Source organism: Erinaceus europaeus, chromosome 1, assembly GCF_950295315.1.
Source record: "Erinaceus europaeus chromosome 1, mEriEur2.1, whole genome shotgun sequence".
NCBI lineage: Eukaryota > Metazoa > Chordata > Mammalia > Eulipotyphla > Erinaceidae > Erinaceus > Erinaceus europaeus.
Window position 1 is genome coordinate 52577999 of NC_080162.1, and position 17884 is coordinate 52595882.

Below are 17884 nucleotides of genomic sequence, written 5' to 3' on the forward strand. Positions count from 1 at the left end.
GAGTAATGAAGCTGAAGGGTTATCATTCCACTCCTGAAGTCTCTGGAAACAGTCTGAAGTGAAGGTGGCACTCGTTGCATTGATTAGGTTGGGATTGGCAGATGCAATATTATTTGGTATGAATTGAGAGAAGCATGCAGGAAAGTGCACCTCACCCTAATTCCATGACTGGGGGAAATACAGACTCTATAGTGGAAATGTGAGGTTCCTGCTGTGTTAGGGTTCAGGAAGACAATAGATAGTTATTGTTATAATCACATTATTTGGTAATTGGGTTAACTTTAAAAAATCCCTTTGTTAGGATTTGCTATATAATACCCAACATCACCATAATTTATGTCCTTGACATTATTTGTATATAGCTGTGCCACCAATTGCTTCTGCTCTCCCTGGTCTAGGCTTTTGAGAGAGTCAACATAGCAAAGAATCAGCCTATGTATTAAAAAGACTCAGTCTGTGCTTTAAAAAGTTTGAGACATAAAATTTTCCCCTCTCATATTAATTAAATAGGATTTATATGACTACAAATTAATAGGAGTGTACATAAACACCATTCCCACCACCAAAAGACTGTGTCCCTTCCTACCCATCCACCCCACCCCACCCCACCCCTGCCACCCCGGAAGCCAAATATTCACCCTCACCCTCACCCCAGGGTTTTTACTTTGGTGCACTACTCCAGATTTAGTTAAGTCCTGCTTTTAGTTTCCCTTTCTATTCTTCTTTCTCAACTTCTGTTGATGAGTGGGATCACCCCATACTCATCTTTATCTTTCTGACTTAGCTCACTTAACATAATTCCTTCTAGCTCTGTCCAAGATGGCTCAGAAAAGGTGGGTTCATTGTTCTTATAGCTGCATAGTATTCCATTGTGTCTATATACCACAGATTTCTCAGCCACTCATCTGTTGTTGGGCACCTGGCTTGCTTCCAGGTTTTAGCTATTACAAATTGTGCTGCTATGAACATAGGTGTACACATATTATTTTGGCTGGGTGTTATGGAGTCCTTGGAGTATATTCCCAAGAGAGGAATTACTGGGTCATATGGGAGGTCCATGTCTAACCTTGTGAGAGTTCTCCAGACTCCTCTCCAGAGAGACTGGACCAATTTACATTCCCACCAGCAGTGCAGAAGGGTTCCTCTGTCCCCACAGCCTCTCCAGCATTTGTTGCTGCTGTCCTTTTTGATGTATGCCATTCTCACAGGAGTGAGGTGGTATCTCAATGTTGTCTTTATTTGCATTTCTCTGACAATCAGCAACCTGGAGCAGTTTTTCATATGTTTGTTAGCCTTTTGGATCGCCTCTGAAGTGAATGTCTTATTCATATCCTCTGCCCATTTTTGTATGGAGCCATTTTTTTTTTTTTTGCTAAGTTTGCTGAGCTCTGTATATTTTGGTGATTAATCTCTTGTCTGATGTATGGCATTTGAAGATATTCTCCCATTCTGTGAGGGCTCTCCTTGTTTGTGTTATAGTTTCTTTGGCTGTGCAGAAGCTTTTCAATTTGATGCATTCCCATTGATTTGTTTCTGATTTAGTCTTCTTTGCAATTGGATTTGTATCATCAAAGATGTCCTTCAGGTTTAGGTGGGAAAGTGTTCCACCAATGTTTTCCTCTAAGAACAATCTCCATCTATAAGCCAAAGAAAAAAGTGTAGTGGCAAAGCAGTGACCCAGTGGCCAACTCTCCCCACTGGGGTCACTGCTTTATGGTGTTTTACTTGATTTTCACAGCAGTAACTTTGTGAGTTTTATTTGAATAATTAAAAAAAATCAGTAGTCCACATAATAGACTTGGGACATTTCTTGAGAAATCAGATCTCACTGCACTGAACCCGTACTCTATTGTGGCAATAGCTGGATGGTATCAAGTCATGGCTGAATGTTCCAACCAGGCAAAAGGCCTTCCAGTTTACCAGAATTTTTAATATCAAGGACTAAGGTCTGTTGCCATCTTTAGTTGTGTTTTCATTTTTGTTTTCCCTATAATAGAGGAAATATATCCTCTCATGTCTCTGACAAAAATGAGAATAGAGTTATATTAAGAGGACTCTACAATAAAAATCAAAGTGCTTGAAAGTGAGAATCTCTGCAACGTGTAGAAAAACTCTATAATTTCCTTAAGTAAATAGTAGTCCACTTTTCTTGTTTTCTGTCTACTCCTACTATGCATTTGTTATCATTGTAACTGCTTCTGTACTGAGTGTACTTTACCAGAAATGACCACATCAGTCTAGTTCTACATGTTCTTCTGTGGCCTTGCCACTCCTGCAGGATGAGGTGGATTCTTGTCCTTGGCCACTTCTTGTCCTTGGCTACCTCTGTGATGGCCTCTATTAGTGGACTAGAGTGAGAAAGATATTGCTTGACTGTCCAGACTAGGTTACTGGAGAAAATAGAGCTCTTTGTACTAGTTATCTTTCAGGACACTTACTTGTTGGGATATAACTACTACACTGTTAGGGGCAAGCCATATGGAGAGATCATGTGCTGGTATTCTGGTCAACAATTCCATCGAGTATCCCAGCTCATAGCCATCAGTAACTTCTAGACATAACAGCAACAACTTTTTCATATTTTAATATCCAGCAGGTCTGGGGAAAGAAAAAGGATTGAGATAATTTCTCTCCAGTTGATACCAGTTCCTTGGCATCAAGTGATTCCCAGACTTCATTGTTTCCCATGTTGCACTTTCTGAATTATAATGAACCCAGGTCCTTGCACATTGTAATGTGTGCACTCATTCAACTAGGTGTACCACTACTTGGCTTCCTGCTTGTCTTCCCATTGAAAAACTGATTGCAGATGACAGGAGGTTGCTTTGAGGTAGAGCACATGCCTTTCATACATGAGGTCCTGTATTGGGTCCCCAACATTGCCTAAAAACAGAAAGACAAATGGATCATCAAAATGATGGAATGGTGCCTTGGTTTCTCTCTTTCTAATTAAAAAAAAAAAACTATCTGGGGACAGAGAGAGACATGCCTATACTGGATATTTTTGTTTACTTAATTTGCTTGATTAGTCTGTTCATTACCATGGTCATGCTTTACTTGTCACCACTAAAAGAACCATTTCTCTGGAACATATCTCAGGTCCCTTGCCCTACAGGGGTGGATATTAATCAGCACTTGACAAACAGGGAGATTCCACATAGCAGTAAGCAGCGATATACCGGTAAAGTTCCTTGCAATCATTTTATTCTCAACAACGAAGAAGATTGCTTTGAAGCTTTGACTTGGATAAGGAATAACTTCATCACCACAGAAGGTAAGGATGTTTGTAACTGCATCTTTTCAGAATAGCATTTTATTTTTTATAATGAGCCTCATTCTTCATCTAGTTCCAGTATATAATTAGAGCCTAATTAATTCCAACCAAATCATTCATCTGTCATGCTTTGTTTTCCAGATTAATTTACAACTTGTTGTCATTTTTGGATACCCAGTATGTTTTCTGGGGAAAAGAAAAAGGCTTGAGAGAGTTTAATTATCTGTAATTATTTTATTACACAAAATGAATATCCAAAGAGCAAAGCATGGCTAAAATCATTAACTAATTAAAGAATAATTTAATAAGCAAACATGTTTAGCAATTATATAGAAAATATGTCTCCTATTGTGAAGCTGAAAAGACTGAGAAAGAAAAAAGAAAGGTCTGAATCAGGAAGGTTCTTTTCTTCTCTCACAATTCATTGTTCTCTTTCTTAGTGTTGCCTGCACAGTGCATCCCACAAATACACATATGTGAGTTGTATGCCACTTTTTGAATCAAAATGAGAAAGCTGAACATTTATATAAATACTCCTGCCACTCAAAAGTGTTTTCTCAAGTATTTTTCTCTATATTGCTTGTTTTTTGGCTTTTTTTTCAACACTTATTTATTTGTTCCCTTTTGTTTCCCTTGTTGTTTTATTGTTGTAGTTATTATTGATGTTGTTGTTGGATATGACAGAGAGAAATGGAGAGAGGAGGGGAAGGCAGGGGGGGGAGAGAAAGATAGACACCTGCAGACCTTCATTGCCTGTGAAACAACTCCCCTGCAGGTGGGGAGCCAGCCGGGGGCTCGAACCGGGATCCTTATGCTGGTCCTTCTGCTTTGAGTCTCCTGCGCTTAACCTGCTGCGCTACCACCCAACTCCCTATATTGCTTGTTTTTAAAATGACATTGTTTGACTAGTGAAATAACCAGGACAGGGCCTACCTCCCTATTTGTGTCTAATTGAGTCCTGGGGGTTAAAGTTTGGAGATGACTCTGCTTAATCCCTTCACTTTTTAAGTTTTTATGTATGTATGTATGTATGTATGTATTTATTATTAGATAGAGACAGAGAGAAATTGAGAGGGATGGGGAGATAGAGAAGAAGAGAAACAAAGAGGTCTCTAAAGCCCTGCTTCACTACTTGTGAATCTTTCCCCCTGCAGGTGAGTGCCAAGGACTTCACCTGGGCCCTTGCGTACTTTAACATGTGCACTCAACCAGGTGCGCCACCACCTGATCCCCCTCAGCCCCTTCATTTTATCTAAATTACAAAAAAGTTTCAAGATTTTGTTGGACTGTATCACCTCCTATGGCAATGTGACTAAAATATGGGTTGGAAGGGTTCTAGCTGTAAATTTTAATATATCAATTTTAAATCGCATTTATTCAAATATAGTTTAATTACAGTAGTCAATCATTAATATATTAGAATTATATATATCTTCTTCTGATCTTTGGTGGGAGATTTAGGTAGTAGTTAACGTTTTGTCAAGTTTGCTCCATTCACTGGTCCTATTGGCACAGCCTCTTCTATATTTTTACCAGGCTAGTTTTGGGTTGGTATTGGAAACTAGAAAATAGAAGCCTGATATGCCATGAATATGTTCATATATCCATCCCCATCATGCCATGTGTTTATCCGTGATTCTTCTTCATGTCCCTTAACCATACTAGGGAGAATGGACTGCTACCTTTTCATAGGAGTCTGAAAAAGCATCTCTCGGATCCTGTCAGCTATAATTAGATCTGATAGCCATCCAAACCACATCCTGAATGCTTGGAAACTCCAGGCCAAACTTCCCCACGACACAGAAATTTGAAGGGAGAGGGTTGATTGCTAAGGATAGGAGAGGTAGACTGTCGTTTAAGTTCGGGGGCACAAGCAGGCCGGGCTAGCTTCACAGTGGTGAACAGAGACTCAGGGACACATGGCTGGGCTGAGAAGCTGCAGTTTAATCTTTATTCACAAGCAGGCAAATCACCACACCATGTGCTTCCCTATCATTCTCCTCCAGCGGCTGCTGCTGGAACTCTGGACGTCCATAGGGATTCTTTTTGGGGCGGGGACAAGCAGGCCCCACAAAACTAGCAGGGCTAAACCACAATCTTCCAGAGGTGGGGGGAAGAGGACCAAACCAATATGAAAGATACCAACAATTCCTCCTTTTCTTTTTAACTAAATGACTACAGTATCAGGGGTGTGGGGTGAACAGAAACCTATATCATACAGGCATTTTCAAAAAAGAAACTGGCACATACATGGAGGAACATGTAAGATAAGAACCAGTGTGCTGCCAAGGGAAGGCCTGAGGGGGACCCTTTTTTGCTTCTGGGGGGTGTTACTTGCCTTGACGGGCATTTTTTTTTCTGTGGGCATTACCTAACATGGGGGGCTATGGCCTAGAATCCCAAGGCAGCTGGCTGCAGTCAGTCTTTGAGAAACCCAGCAGCATAAAGGGAAGCTGCAAAGTGTCCAAGAGGTGTACCAGTTGAGTCTGATAGAAATGCCAGTCCAAAGCAGATGTCCACGGAAGAATGCCAGGGGGTGGAACGTTGTATGAGGAAGGTCAGCTGCTGGAATTCCGCTTTTTCTGTAGAGAGTTTGACAGCTGCAATTTACTTACTATGAAACAAAACTTGTAGCAGGTTAGAAGTTTACTACAATTGATAACTCTATTACAATTGGAAGTCTTTTTTAGTATGATTTTAAGGTTGTTTAAAGTTTAAACAATAGAATGTGGAAGGGTAAACATAAGCATGGAAAGAAAAAAGCCTCATGCATGAGAATCATTAGAATAACCATAGCGCAATCTAACATTTATAATTGAAAAGGAATTTGAGAGTTTTACATATCAACAGCGTCCTTTTAACCTTTTGTTACACCCATTCAAGATGGAGACACACCCTAGGTGTGCACAGGTTTTTTTTTTTAGACCAACTTAGTTAAAATATATTGATATTTAACTAATTTTTACGTCAGACTTTAAATGTAAGTTAATTTTATCTTTATGAGAATTACGTTGAAAACCTTTTTCATTTAACTTTGCCTGGTAAGAATTTAGCCTTAAAGTTATATTTTTAACCTTAAAGTTAATGTTACCAAACTTTAAACGCACACATACACATGGTCTTCAATACACAAGGAGAGAAACTTTTGTTACGAAGACATGTCATTTTAAACACCAGTTTAGATCTATAGTGTGTTAGCTGTTGGGGGGTGGTCACCATCTGGAGGTGGCCTCCGATGCAACTCCACTTCTAGGAATTGTAGGTTGTGATCTCTGGACGAATCTCTGCATATTTTAGCTTTTCTGACTTCAGAGCCGAGTTGGGAATCTCTGCCAGGGGGCCCAGTTTCGGCAGGGAGCCCATGGTCTCCAGGTGGTCCGGGATCTGTCCAGACTTCATAGCAGGAGGGCGGGTGGGCCAGCCGTGCAGAAGGCATGTGCCTAGGTGCCCTGGGGTGGCGGCCATGATGGGCCGCCACGTCTGCTACCCTGCTCCCAGTGGCCGAGCAGCATGAAGGGAGCCCACGCCCAATGTCCCGCGCCATGCAGCAGAAAGCCGGCTCATGCGGGCTGGCGTTGGGCTCTTGCGGGCTGGCGTTGGGCGGAAACCACAGAGTGGTCCAGAGATAAATGTTCCAGAAACAGCAAAACAGTCTCATGAAGAAAGGGCAGAGACCTTTGGAGATCTCTTCACAAGCAGAAGAGAAAGCCATAGTGCATAGGTAGCCAAATTGTCTTCACTTATCTGAGAGATGCGCAGGTCAGGTACACATGGGCGCCATTTGTCGTTTAAGTTTGGGGGCTCCAGCAGGCCGTGCTAGCTTCAGGGCGGTGAACAGAGACTAGGGGACACATGGCTGGGCTGAGAAGCTGCAGTTTAATCTTTATTCAGGACAAGCGGGCCCCGCGAAACTAGCAGGGCTAAACCACAATCTTTCAGAGGTGGGGGGAAGAGGACCAAACCAATATGAAACATACCAACAGTAGAGGAGTTGTTCTAGAAATAGTTGTTCTAGGATAGGATTAATCCAATCTGAAGGAAATGGTTTCCTGGGCCCTAGAGCTAAATGGGTTTGTAAATGTAAATTAAACATCTATTAGATGTAAAATTGCGATTAGAACTGCTCCAGCATCAAGGAGAATGACTATCATCACTGGCTGAAATGCTACTTTCAGCAGCAGAACAACAGCAGCAAATAAACAACAACAACAACAAAAACCTGGAAAGTTCAACTGGTCATGGGAGCTGATGTTTCAGAAAAAAAAAATCAACAATTTAATACATTACAGTAGTTTATGGCATTAGTTGAACCTAATTGAAATTCATCTGCTATTACCTCTGTACTTTCCGTGAAAATTAAAAGAAGGTTGAAAGTAAAATAAAATAAAATCCTGTCTTAATGGTATGAAATGGATCAATTATTTTCATCTTTAGCTAAATTTAATTTGCTGCCTTATTAAAAGCATTTTTGTAAGAAAAGTATAACATTAAAATTCCAGTGCATGAATCACTGAACAAAGCTTTTGTTATACCTAAAAAAACTCTTCCCTTTTTATTTGACAGAGCAGAATGAGAGACAGATCAGGCTTGGGTCATGACACAGTCAAACATAGAAAAGTCAAACATAGAAAAGAGCATTCTCTGTTTTATAAGTGTACATGTTTCGTTTTTAAATGAGCGTTCTACAAATTATTACTATTCTATCATACCTGTTTAAAATTCTTTTGTTGTCTATAGTTATTCTCCAGTTAATTATGTTAATTATACAGATAAAATGTCAATTACACTAAGTTATTTTTGGTGACATGTTACTTATCCACTTGCAAATATAGATCTAGTGGTGTGAGCATTGATTCTGAAACCAGATCTGGTAGGTTTGAGTCCTGCTTAAATATCTACTTGCTGTATGACCTGAAACGTGTTACCTAACCTCTCTGTGTCTAGGTGTCTGGAGAATAAGATAAAATATATTTCATGGGGCCTCATCTATCTGAGGGTAGATGAGAGCATAGATATAACCATATATAATACTTCTATGCCATGAGTGTGTTACTGTGCCTATCACTATCATTCTGCTTGTCAATTTTTCCTTTTTCTTCATATCCTTTATCCAGGAAGGATGTGGATATTCTCTCACACTTTATCTTAGCCAAAAGGCTGAGAAGCGATTGGATATTCTATGTATTTTTCTCTCTCTTTCAACTTTCTCGAAGTGGAAAAGGAAATAATACTTCATTAAAATAGTGAAATTTGTGTATATATATAGGAACAATTAAAACGTGGATTATAAAAGTAGTATGTTATTCATGATTTCTCTGGATTCACTACAATAAGCCAGAGGAAAAATTTATGTTAATATCTGTATAAACATAAATTAATGTGCATGAATCTTTCATTTATTTCTCATACTCTTAAGATGGGATTTCACTGTCAGAATAGCATATCAGCAGACCTTCCTCTTTTCTTCTCAGGTCATAATTTCCTTTCTGGTGAGTCCCTTATCTTTAGAGGATGCACAGTTCAATAGCAGTGATGCATAATTTCCAAGTGATAAAAATTAAAAGATTCACATCAAAAGAGTAAAATGATTTTTTCAAGCATCTACTAAAACTAATCTGTTTAGTTTTTTCCCAAAATGGCTGGGATTGGGGTTAGTTATGCTTAGCAAAATAAGTAAAGAGATGAAAGACAACTACCAGATGGTTTCACTCAAATGTGGAGTCTAGAGAACTGATACACATAAACTTGCAAAACAAAACAGAAGCAAACAAACTGTTTCTAAGATTGAAACTATGTCCTATAATCTCATAATCTTGTAACTCACTATCAATTACAAATTAAAAAATGGTAAAAAAAATTTTTTAAATTTGTCTCATTACTCATAGGTTGAGTATGTGACAAAAATACAAATGCCATGTTTTAATTTTTAAATATTTGTTTATTCATTTTCCCTTTTTGTTGCTCTTGTTGTTTTATTGTTGTAGCTATTATTGTTGTCATTGTTGGATAGGTCAGAGAGAAATGGAGAGAGGAGGGGAAGGCAGAGAGGGGAGCAAAAGATAGATACTTCCCGCTTGTGAAGCCACTCCCTGCAGGTAGGGATCCGGGGGCTTGAACTGGGATCCTTATGTCGGTCCTTGTGCTTTGCACCACCTGCACTTAACCGCTGCGCTACCGCCTGACTCCCACCATATTTCAATTTTTTAACTTAACTTTTTATTTCTATAAAGTCACTTTACCTTTAAATATTAGTAAGTTTTTGACCTCCTAAAACTTTCCTCGTCCAAAATGATAAAGCTGTCATCTTTTATCTTTCTCTCTACTTAAGATAAATTAAAAGATGCCTCAATTTGGGTACATTATGAGAGGAGAAAATTGTTTATATAATTTTAGTGGTGATTGTTTTTCAGTATGTTGTTGACACATGGGTACAATTTCTCAACATGATAGGTATCTGCAAAACACTCTCACCCTCTACTTAGATCTTTTTCCACCATCAGCCACCGGGATGAGTAGAAATTTTAGGTATGATCATCTCATTCGGTTGGCCACAGTCTGAGTTGCAAGTGTATTCATTTATACCTTCAAGAATGTATAATGAAATAATAATAATATCATTTTTACATTTATGCCAGCATTTTATTTTGTTTATTTTATTTTTTATTTTTTGGTTGTTTTGTTTTAGAATTTCATTCCTGTGAGATTCTATTCCTGGCATATTCTCTCTCCCTCTCTCTTTTAGTTTTAGATAGGGACTAGGAGGGAGAAGGAGAGAGATAACAGCCAGACCATTGTTTCCTTTAAGCCAAGATGAAAAGTCATAGTTACTCATATTTTAGACCACTGACCCCACCTTTCACTCGACTACTGCCTTCTTTTACTGTAATTAAACTCTTCCTTTCTTAACTCAGGGACTGAACAAAATCTATTTTTCTAAATCTCTCTATGCCTTCTTTCTTTTACTCTTCACTCCTTTTAACATCTTCCTTCTGTGCTGCAGCCAAAAATTGACCTAACCATCAGAACATATTAGCTATGCAAGTGCAAATTATTCTTTTTTTCTCTGTGCAAACACCAGATCTGTTGTGTTGTATCTATGCACAACTTTGATGACATTTAGGCTTATGAACAATTTTCTCAACTAGATTGTAAAGGTAATGACCAGATCTAATTTTGTTAAGAAACATGTTACACACACACACACACACGCGCGCGCGTGTGCGCACACGCACACACACACACACACACACACACACACCTTTACCTGTAATATTACAACTCATTCTATGTCTAGATATTTTCTTATTGTCAACTTAATAGTGAATACCAAGTAGAAATATATGGTAAATTTTATCACAGTTTTTCTGTGATAAATATAGAGGGCACAAAATGTTGTCCCTTTTTATCCTAGCATCAGCTATATGATAAACCTCAAACTTTCATCCTTGTGTCCATTCAGGAAACATTTTGTCATACCCACTGTAGCCCAGGAACTGTGCAAGATTCCAGGGATAACACGGTAGACAAGGTAGACTTGGAAGTTATCTCACAGATAAACCTAAGTGTGTACACTGTGATGAGTACAGGGAAGAAAGGTAGAGACTCCACAGATCTCACCTGGCCAGAGATGGACCAGCTGCTGGAACCCAGACATGAGTATGGGTATGATGAGGCCTTGACCTGGGGACTTCAAAAGCACAAGTTTCACCCCATCCAATCCTAGTAAAAGATTCTGATTAGTACAAATAATCACATTTTTACTGGCTTGGATGATTTATCCTGAATGGAATAAGTGAGTAATCCAAAAATCTTTGTTTACTACTTTTTCTTAAAGGGCCTACAAAAATATGAACTGTTTATTCTGTGCTTGTATTTTTGCTGTTAATTATGAAAACCTTTTTTATAAGCATCTGAGTGAAGCCAATGTTATTACTAGAAACTCTAAATGTTACTGTGATTATGATAGTGATAAAGAAGATGATGATGTTAAGGCATTTGTATAAAAGTGTCTGAGCCAAAAGGTAAAAATGAATCTAAAAAGTCTTTACAAAGTAAAAGTGAGGAGTAATGTAGGAAGAATTTAGAGTTGCTTGAAGATAATGAAAAGAATATCCTCCTCCCCACATAATGGAAATATTAGAAGGCAAGGTAAAGAGTAATAGAGTAACTTGTTTTTATCTATCTACCTATTTTTATTAGTGATTAATATTGACTTACAAAATTACATGTCAACAGGGGTACAATTCCATACCATTCTACCACTAGGGTTCTGAATCCTCAGTCCCTCCATTGCAAGCCACCACAGTTCCCCTAAGGTTGCAGACATAAATTTACTATCATCTCTATACCTATCTGTCTACATTTGTACATAATTGCCCTTTTTTCTTCCAGGTCCAGTCCTCTCTTCCCCTCCAAGACACACATAACCATATTACTATATCCAAATGTCCCTCCCTCTTTCCTCCTCCTCTCTCACCAGGTCCTGATGGAGCTAGAGTTCAGAGCCCTCTTATCTTCCTCCTATCTCTTCTCCCCCATTGGGAGTATGGATCCAAATTGTTTTTGGAGTGTAGAAGTTAGGAGTTTAGGCTTCTGTAATTGCTTTTCTGCTGGACATGGGCATTGACAGGTTGACCTATACCCCTAGCCTGTTTCTATCTTTCCCTAGTGGGGTAGGGCTCTGGAGAGGTAAGGTTCCAGCAAACATTGGTGAGGTCATCTGCCCAGAGAAGTCAAGATAGAATCATGGTAACAACTACTTGGCATGTTGATCTATATCCCTAGCCTGTTTCTATCTTTCCCTAGTGGGATAGGTCTCTGGGGAGGTGAGGTTCCAAGAAACACTAGTTTAGACTATTGTTAGCAAATATCCACATCCCTCCTGCTCCTATTATGAGCAGAATGGACTTGTTACTCTTTTGATCATAGTCATGGTCATGTAATTGGTTTTGGTCAATGGAATGCTAACAGGCGTAATCTAAAGAGAAGCAAGAAAAGTCCTTGAGCTGTTGTGTTTGCCCTCCTGTGCTGCATTTCTTCACAATGAGACCATGTCTCAGGTATTTGTCTATTCCACTGCAGAATACTGTGCCCCAGTATGGTTCCATAGCCCCCATGTCCACTTGGTCGATTCCAAATTATATTCCTCCATGAGGATAATTTCTGGAACCATCCGTTCCACCCTGGTTCCATGGCTGCCAGTTCTTAGCAACATCACCCCGCCAGATATTCATCGGGATGCGGCATCATCTAAGTTCATTTCCCACGTATACACTCGACCGGACCTGCCAATATACGTGGATATCTTTGCCCACCCTGTCCAACGCTTGACATCTCGTCATCCAATCTGGTCCCCTACGCCTACACTGAACTTCTCTGTTCCAGACTCTTGGAAACAGAGTTGGCAGTCAGCTGAGGTAAAGAACAAACACCTCATCACAGACCCCTGCAAGCTCAACCCGGCTTTGACCTAGCACGTTATGATTGGGCCCTCCTCAATCGCTATCAAACAGGCCATGGCCGGTGCGCCGCTATGTTCCATCGCTGGGGAGCCAGAGACGACCCAAACTGCCCCTGCGGCTACAGACAGACTATGACCCACATAGTCAATGACTGCCACCTCTCCAGATTCAAAGGAGGTCTCGAAACTTTACATCAGGCTCAACCTGACGCTGTTGACTGGCTACGGAAGAAGGGCAAACGCTAGAAGAAGGTATTTGTCAGTCCAACGCAAATGAGAGATACATGATACAGAGCTAACCCTGCTTTTAGAGTAAGATCAACAGCTAACATCAACTGGCCCACAGATATGCCAGTTGACCTACAAAACTAAGTGTTATTTGACGGTGAATTTGGGGGTGGTTTGCTATACAGCTTCACCATGGCAATAGCTGTCAGATAACCAAAGTTGAGGGAAGAAGTTGTTTCAAATTTAACTGAATGATACAAAGAACTATTTAGAATCGGACTATGCACAAGTCTATGCCTAATTCAAATATTAGAGATTTTATGAAAATGTACTACCTTTTGAGAATTCTCATCCTCTTCAACTGCCAACAATCTTGAAACAATTCTTATGAGACAGCAGTACCCACTGCATTGTCTGGATGTCCCTGAGCCTGTAATGAAAAAGCATAACTCAAAAGTATAGTTACTAAAAACCAATTAACACAGAGAAAACTGGGGGAAATAGTGAACTGAGTTACGTGGTGTCTTAACACTCAACTACGCTTCACCAAAATGGACATGATTTTGGCGTGTATATTTTAAATAGGGAGAAGCTCTCAATCCATTGACAGTTTTAGGTTGAATTTTTAACCTTCCAGATAGATTCTTTGTTGTGCCTAACAGTCAGGATTCATGTTTCACAGCAGGTGGGAGCCTTAATAATTTAAGCAAAAGGTTGATTCTTTCAGGCAAGGAAAATGCTGCTCACCCAGGAATGCTGCATCAGAGCATCTGAATAGAGAAGGAATCATATTCAGAAAACTGGAGCATCCTAGTAAAGACAGGCTTTCTTGGCATTTCATATTTGAGCAATAGAAGTTTCTAGAACATTCTCCCAGAACTTACTCTTTTTTTTTTTTTTTTGCCCCTAGGGTTATTGCTGGAGCTTGGTGCTGGCACTACAAATCCACTGTTCCTGGTGGCCATTCCTTCCTCCCCCCATTTTACTCAATAGACAGAAGTTGAGAGGGAAGGGGAAAATAGAGAGGGAGAGAGAATGACACCTGCAGACCTGCTTCACCATTTGTGAAGCTTCCCCACTGTAGGTGGGGATCAGGGGCTTGAACCCAGGTCCTTGTGCATAGTACTATGTGCACTTAACTCGATGCCCCCTTCCCAGAACTTTCTAGATGCTAGTTACTGCCAAAGAAGCAATCTGAAATTTATTCCATTTGTGTTTTGCTAAGTAATTAGTTCTTTCAATTTTTGATTGAAATCTGTTTTATATATTCTATTCAACTGAACTGAAGAAATATATATACTTGCCATCTATTTTGCCTTATAAAAGTGGCATTTCATAAACAGGAAAAAGAAAAATAAATATAATAAATTTATCATTTTGTTATAAAATTTTACATCTTGCCAGAAAAGCAGATCTACAGCAATTTCTTCTGTGTATATGAAAATCCCAGTTCAGTATAAATACCACATAAAGCACTTCACTCATTTAGTGGTATTGTCAATCTTAAAAATGATAAAAGTTATAGCAATACAACTCAATAGTCAAAATGCGGAATCCACCACACTAACAATGGATAAAGAAATCATGAGATATATACCCAATGGAATACTACTAGCATCTAAAAAAGATAGCATTGTGCCACTTAGGATAGGTGAAATAAGTAAGGAAATGAAAGGCAATTACTGGATGGTTTCACTATCTAAAACATACTTGCTAAAAGTAATGACCAAACTAACTCAGACTCTGAAAACTATGGTGGTTATTGATAAGGATATAAAGGGAATGAATGGGTAATCTCTAGTTTAATGACACTGAAAGTTTTACAGTGGGTGTGGTGAATTTTACACATGTAGATAAATGTGAAGCTGCCTCTTAAGTTTTATAATATTGTAAGCCAGTGTTAAGTCAATTAAACACTGCTGGGATTAGTATAATAACATATAAAATTACTTCGGTAATATGAAGACAGGAATAATGAAAAACATAAAAATAAACAGTATGGTCTGTTACCATCATGATGGTTTTATACAGGTGAAATCTTTCAAGACTGTGCTGTGATTTCTATTTGACTTTCCAAAAGAACATGCCATGGTCCCATTAGTTTGGAACTATTTTTAAATTCTAAAACTCAGACTAATGAATCTGTATATAATTGTCTGTATAAGAAAGCAGAATGTACTAGTCTTTTGTTCTCAAAAACAAAATGGAAAATAACTCCTAGAAATAAATTCAGTTTAACATTAAAAACTAAAATATCCATATTATCATGCACGTGAATATTTCTTACCACTATTCTTTTATCACTCAGGAGGACTTTGTATATATTGCAAACTTTAGTAATTTTTCCCTTAATAAGTGTAGCTAATAAGGGACAAAAACAAGATAAAAGGCTTTATTCTAGACAGTTTCATTTAGCATAATTTCAACTTTCAAATTATAGGGACATAAATCAATGTCCTACTTCTGTGTTAAAAGTACTTGACTACTTTGTGGGATGTTTTGTGCCAATTCTTCACTAAATTATCTTGGTGCCTGTTGCTAGGTAACATCACTGGCTTCCTGCAGCTGAAAAAAATGAGAGGGCTATAGGGAGCAATTCAGTATTATTAGCATTTGACTAATAAGGCTGTTTTCTCTTTCTCTCTCGCTCTCTCTCTCTCTCTCTTAACTGTATATCTTAGTATTTCTCCCTTTTTTCCAGGAAATGTCATTATCTATGGGAATACAATTGATGCCTATACCACAGTGGAGACACTTTTGCACATTGGGGTGCTAGGCTCCCACATCTACTTGGTGCTGCCACCATCCACCTTCACTTACACCTGCTTCAACAACTACTCAGTGGAAAATGCAGTGGCGGATGCCCTTGGAGCAGCTCGGGTCAACATTTACAAGGATGCTATCTTGGCTCAGTGGAACGATGGCCTGGACCCAGACCCTATTCACTGTGCCAGCTTTACCACTCCCACCAAGCCTTTCAGAATTCAATGCTCTGTAAGTAGATGCTTGAGAACTTCACTCACCACCTCTGGCATTCCTTCACCCTCTAGGGACTCAGGGTCTGAAAGATGGTAGGTAATCAATACATAGTCACTGATTTGAGGTGTTGTTTTCTGTTTATATTATCCATTGCTGAGTATATTTAATAGTATGCTTAATAAAAAGTAAACTGGATTTGGAAAAGACGAAGATAGATGGAAAATCTCTTGTGGGGAATACAGAAAGAACTCCTGACCTTTGTTAAGGACTAAAGATACAGTTTGAGAGAGACTAAGAGGAATATATTTTCCTATGACTGCTGAGTCTATTTTAAGATCAGAATAAAAGAAAAAAATTAACCAGGTCTCTTTTCAGCTCTGGCTTATGGTGGTGCTAGTGATTAAACCTGAGGCCTTGGAACTTGAGGCATGAGCCTGTTGCATAATCACTGTGCTCTCTCCCTGGCCTTAATTCTGTTATAAAATAAAAATAATTTAAAGCAAAGGCCCATATCTTGGATGAACCTCAAAGGTATCATGTTGAGTAAGATAAGCCAGAAATGGAATGATGAATATTGGATGATCTCACCTATAGGTGGAAACTAAGAAGCAAAGTCAGTAAGGGAAAACATAAGATGAAATTTGGATTGTGTGTGATATATTTATTGCACCAAAGCAAATGATTCTAGGGAAAAGGGGGAAGAAATGGAACAGAGGGGTACTGATGCCTTGGGGCATGAGGATGGAAAAAGGACCTAGACTGAAGAGATGAGAGATTGTATTTAAGTGTCAACAGCTATAATGTAAACCATTAACTCTCCCCCAATAAAGTGGAAAAACGAAATGACAACAAAAACCCTAAGATCTAGTTGACAACCTGGGCAAAAAACAAAGTCCATCATAGAGGTTATGGATCAGTAGTGTCCAATAAATGAAACTCTATGCCATGCTGGAAATGGTTTATATTTGCATTATTCTGTATGGCAGCAAATGGTGCCCTACAGCTTTTGTACACTGGAGTAGGATACTACAACTAGATGATGAATTATTATTTTCATAAAATCTTTATTATATTTAAATTTATGCAGCCAGTTGTGACTAATGGCTATCACGGGTCATTCATCATTCATGCATATTATGCATGGAGGTGGGAGGGGACTTCCTCTGACTTAGAACAGCTGATTTCTGGACAGGATGGGCCAAGCAGGCATGTGAAGGAAGCAGAGAGATGGCCACCCTCATGATGAAAGCCTTTACCATGTATCCATTCTATGGTCTGCTTTAATAAAGAGGCAAACTATACTTAGGTAAATAATATATTTTAATTGTTTCAACAACCAAGGACTTAAAAACAACTAACTTCAATTGCATTAATGTATTATTAATGGTAACATCAATAGGGAAGAAGATATTAACCAGGGCATGAAATGTGGGCAGAGAATAGAAGGGCAAATAGGTCGCTTCTACTGTGGATGCAGAAAAATGTGTGATCCCTGTCACTAGCAAGGTGGCTGGCATATGGTGGGTGCCCTCTGAGTATTTAGTAAATGACTGGCTTGCCACATCAGGGCAGGAAGCAGTAGAGCAGGAGCCCTCATCAGGGAGTGGTGAAGCTGTTGAAGATAATGAGAGCATCATCTTTGGGGCATCTTTCAGGAATATGCTTTCTATGTAAAAAGTGAGGAATGAGGCAATATGAAAATTTAGGACTGGTTGAGGTTATTTCAAGGAGAAATCTAGAGAGATCTAACTGCTAGATACAGGGAGAGGTAGATGGAAGGAGCTAGAGCTAGCAGAGAAGCAATTACAGAAGCCAAACCTTCCACCTTCTGCACCACATAATGATCCTGGGTCCATACTCCCAGAGGGATAAAGAATAGGAAAACTTTCAAGAGAGTGGATGGTTTATGGAACTCTGGTGGTAGGTCTTGTGTGGAATTATAC

General features: G+C 39.1%; 1 protein-coding gene across 1 annotated transcript in view; it reads left to right on the top strand.

The window, feature by feature from the left end:
• CFAP61 (cilia and flagella associated protein 61) overlaps positions 1 to 17884 on the top strand; it is a 322791-nt gene that overhangs the window by 231522 nt on the left and 73385 nt on the right. The window contains exons 21-22 of the mRNA XM_060186112.1: positions 3100 to 3274; positions 15664 to 15956. Of these exons, the coding sequence (XP_060042095.1) occupies positions 3100 to 3274; positions 15664 to 15956 (468 nt within the window). The remainder of the gene's footprint in view (positions 1 to 3099; positions 3275 to 15663; positions 15957 to 17884) is intronic.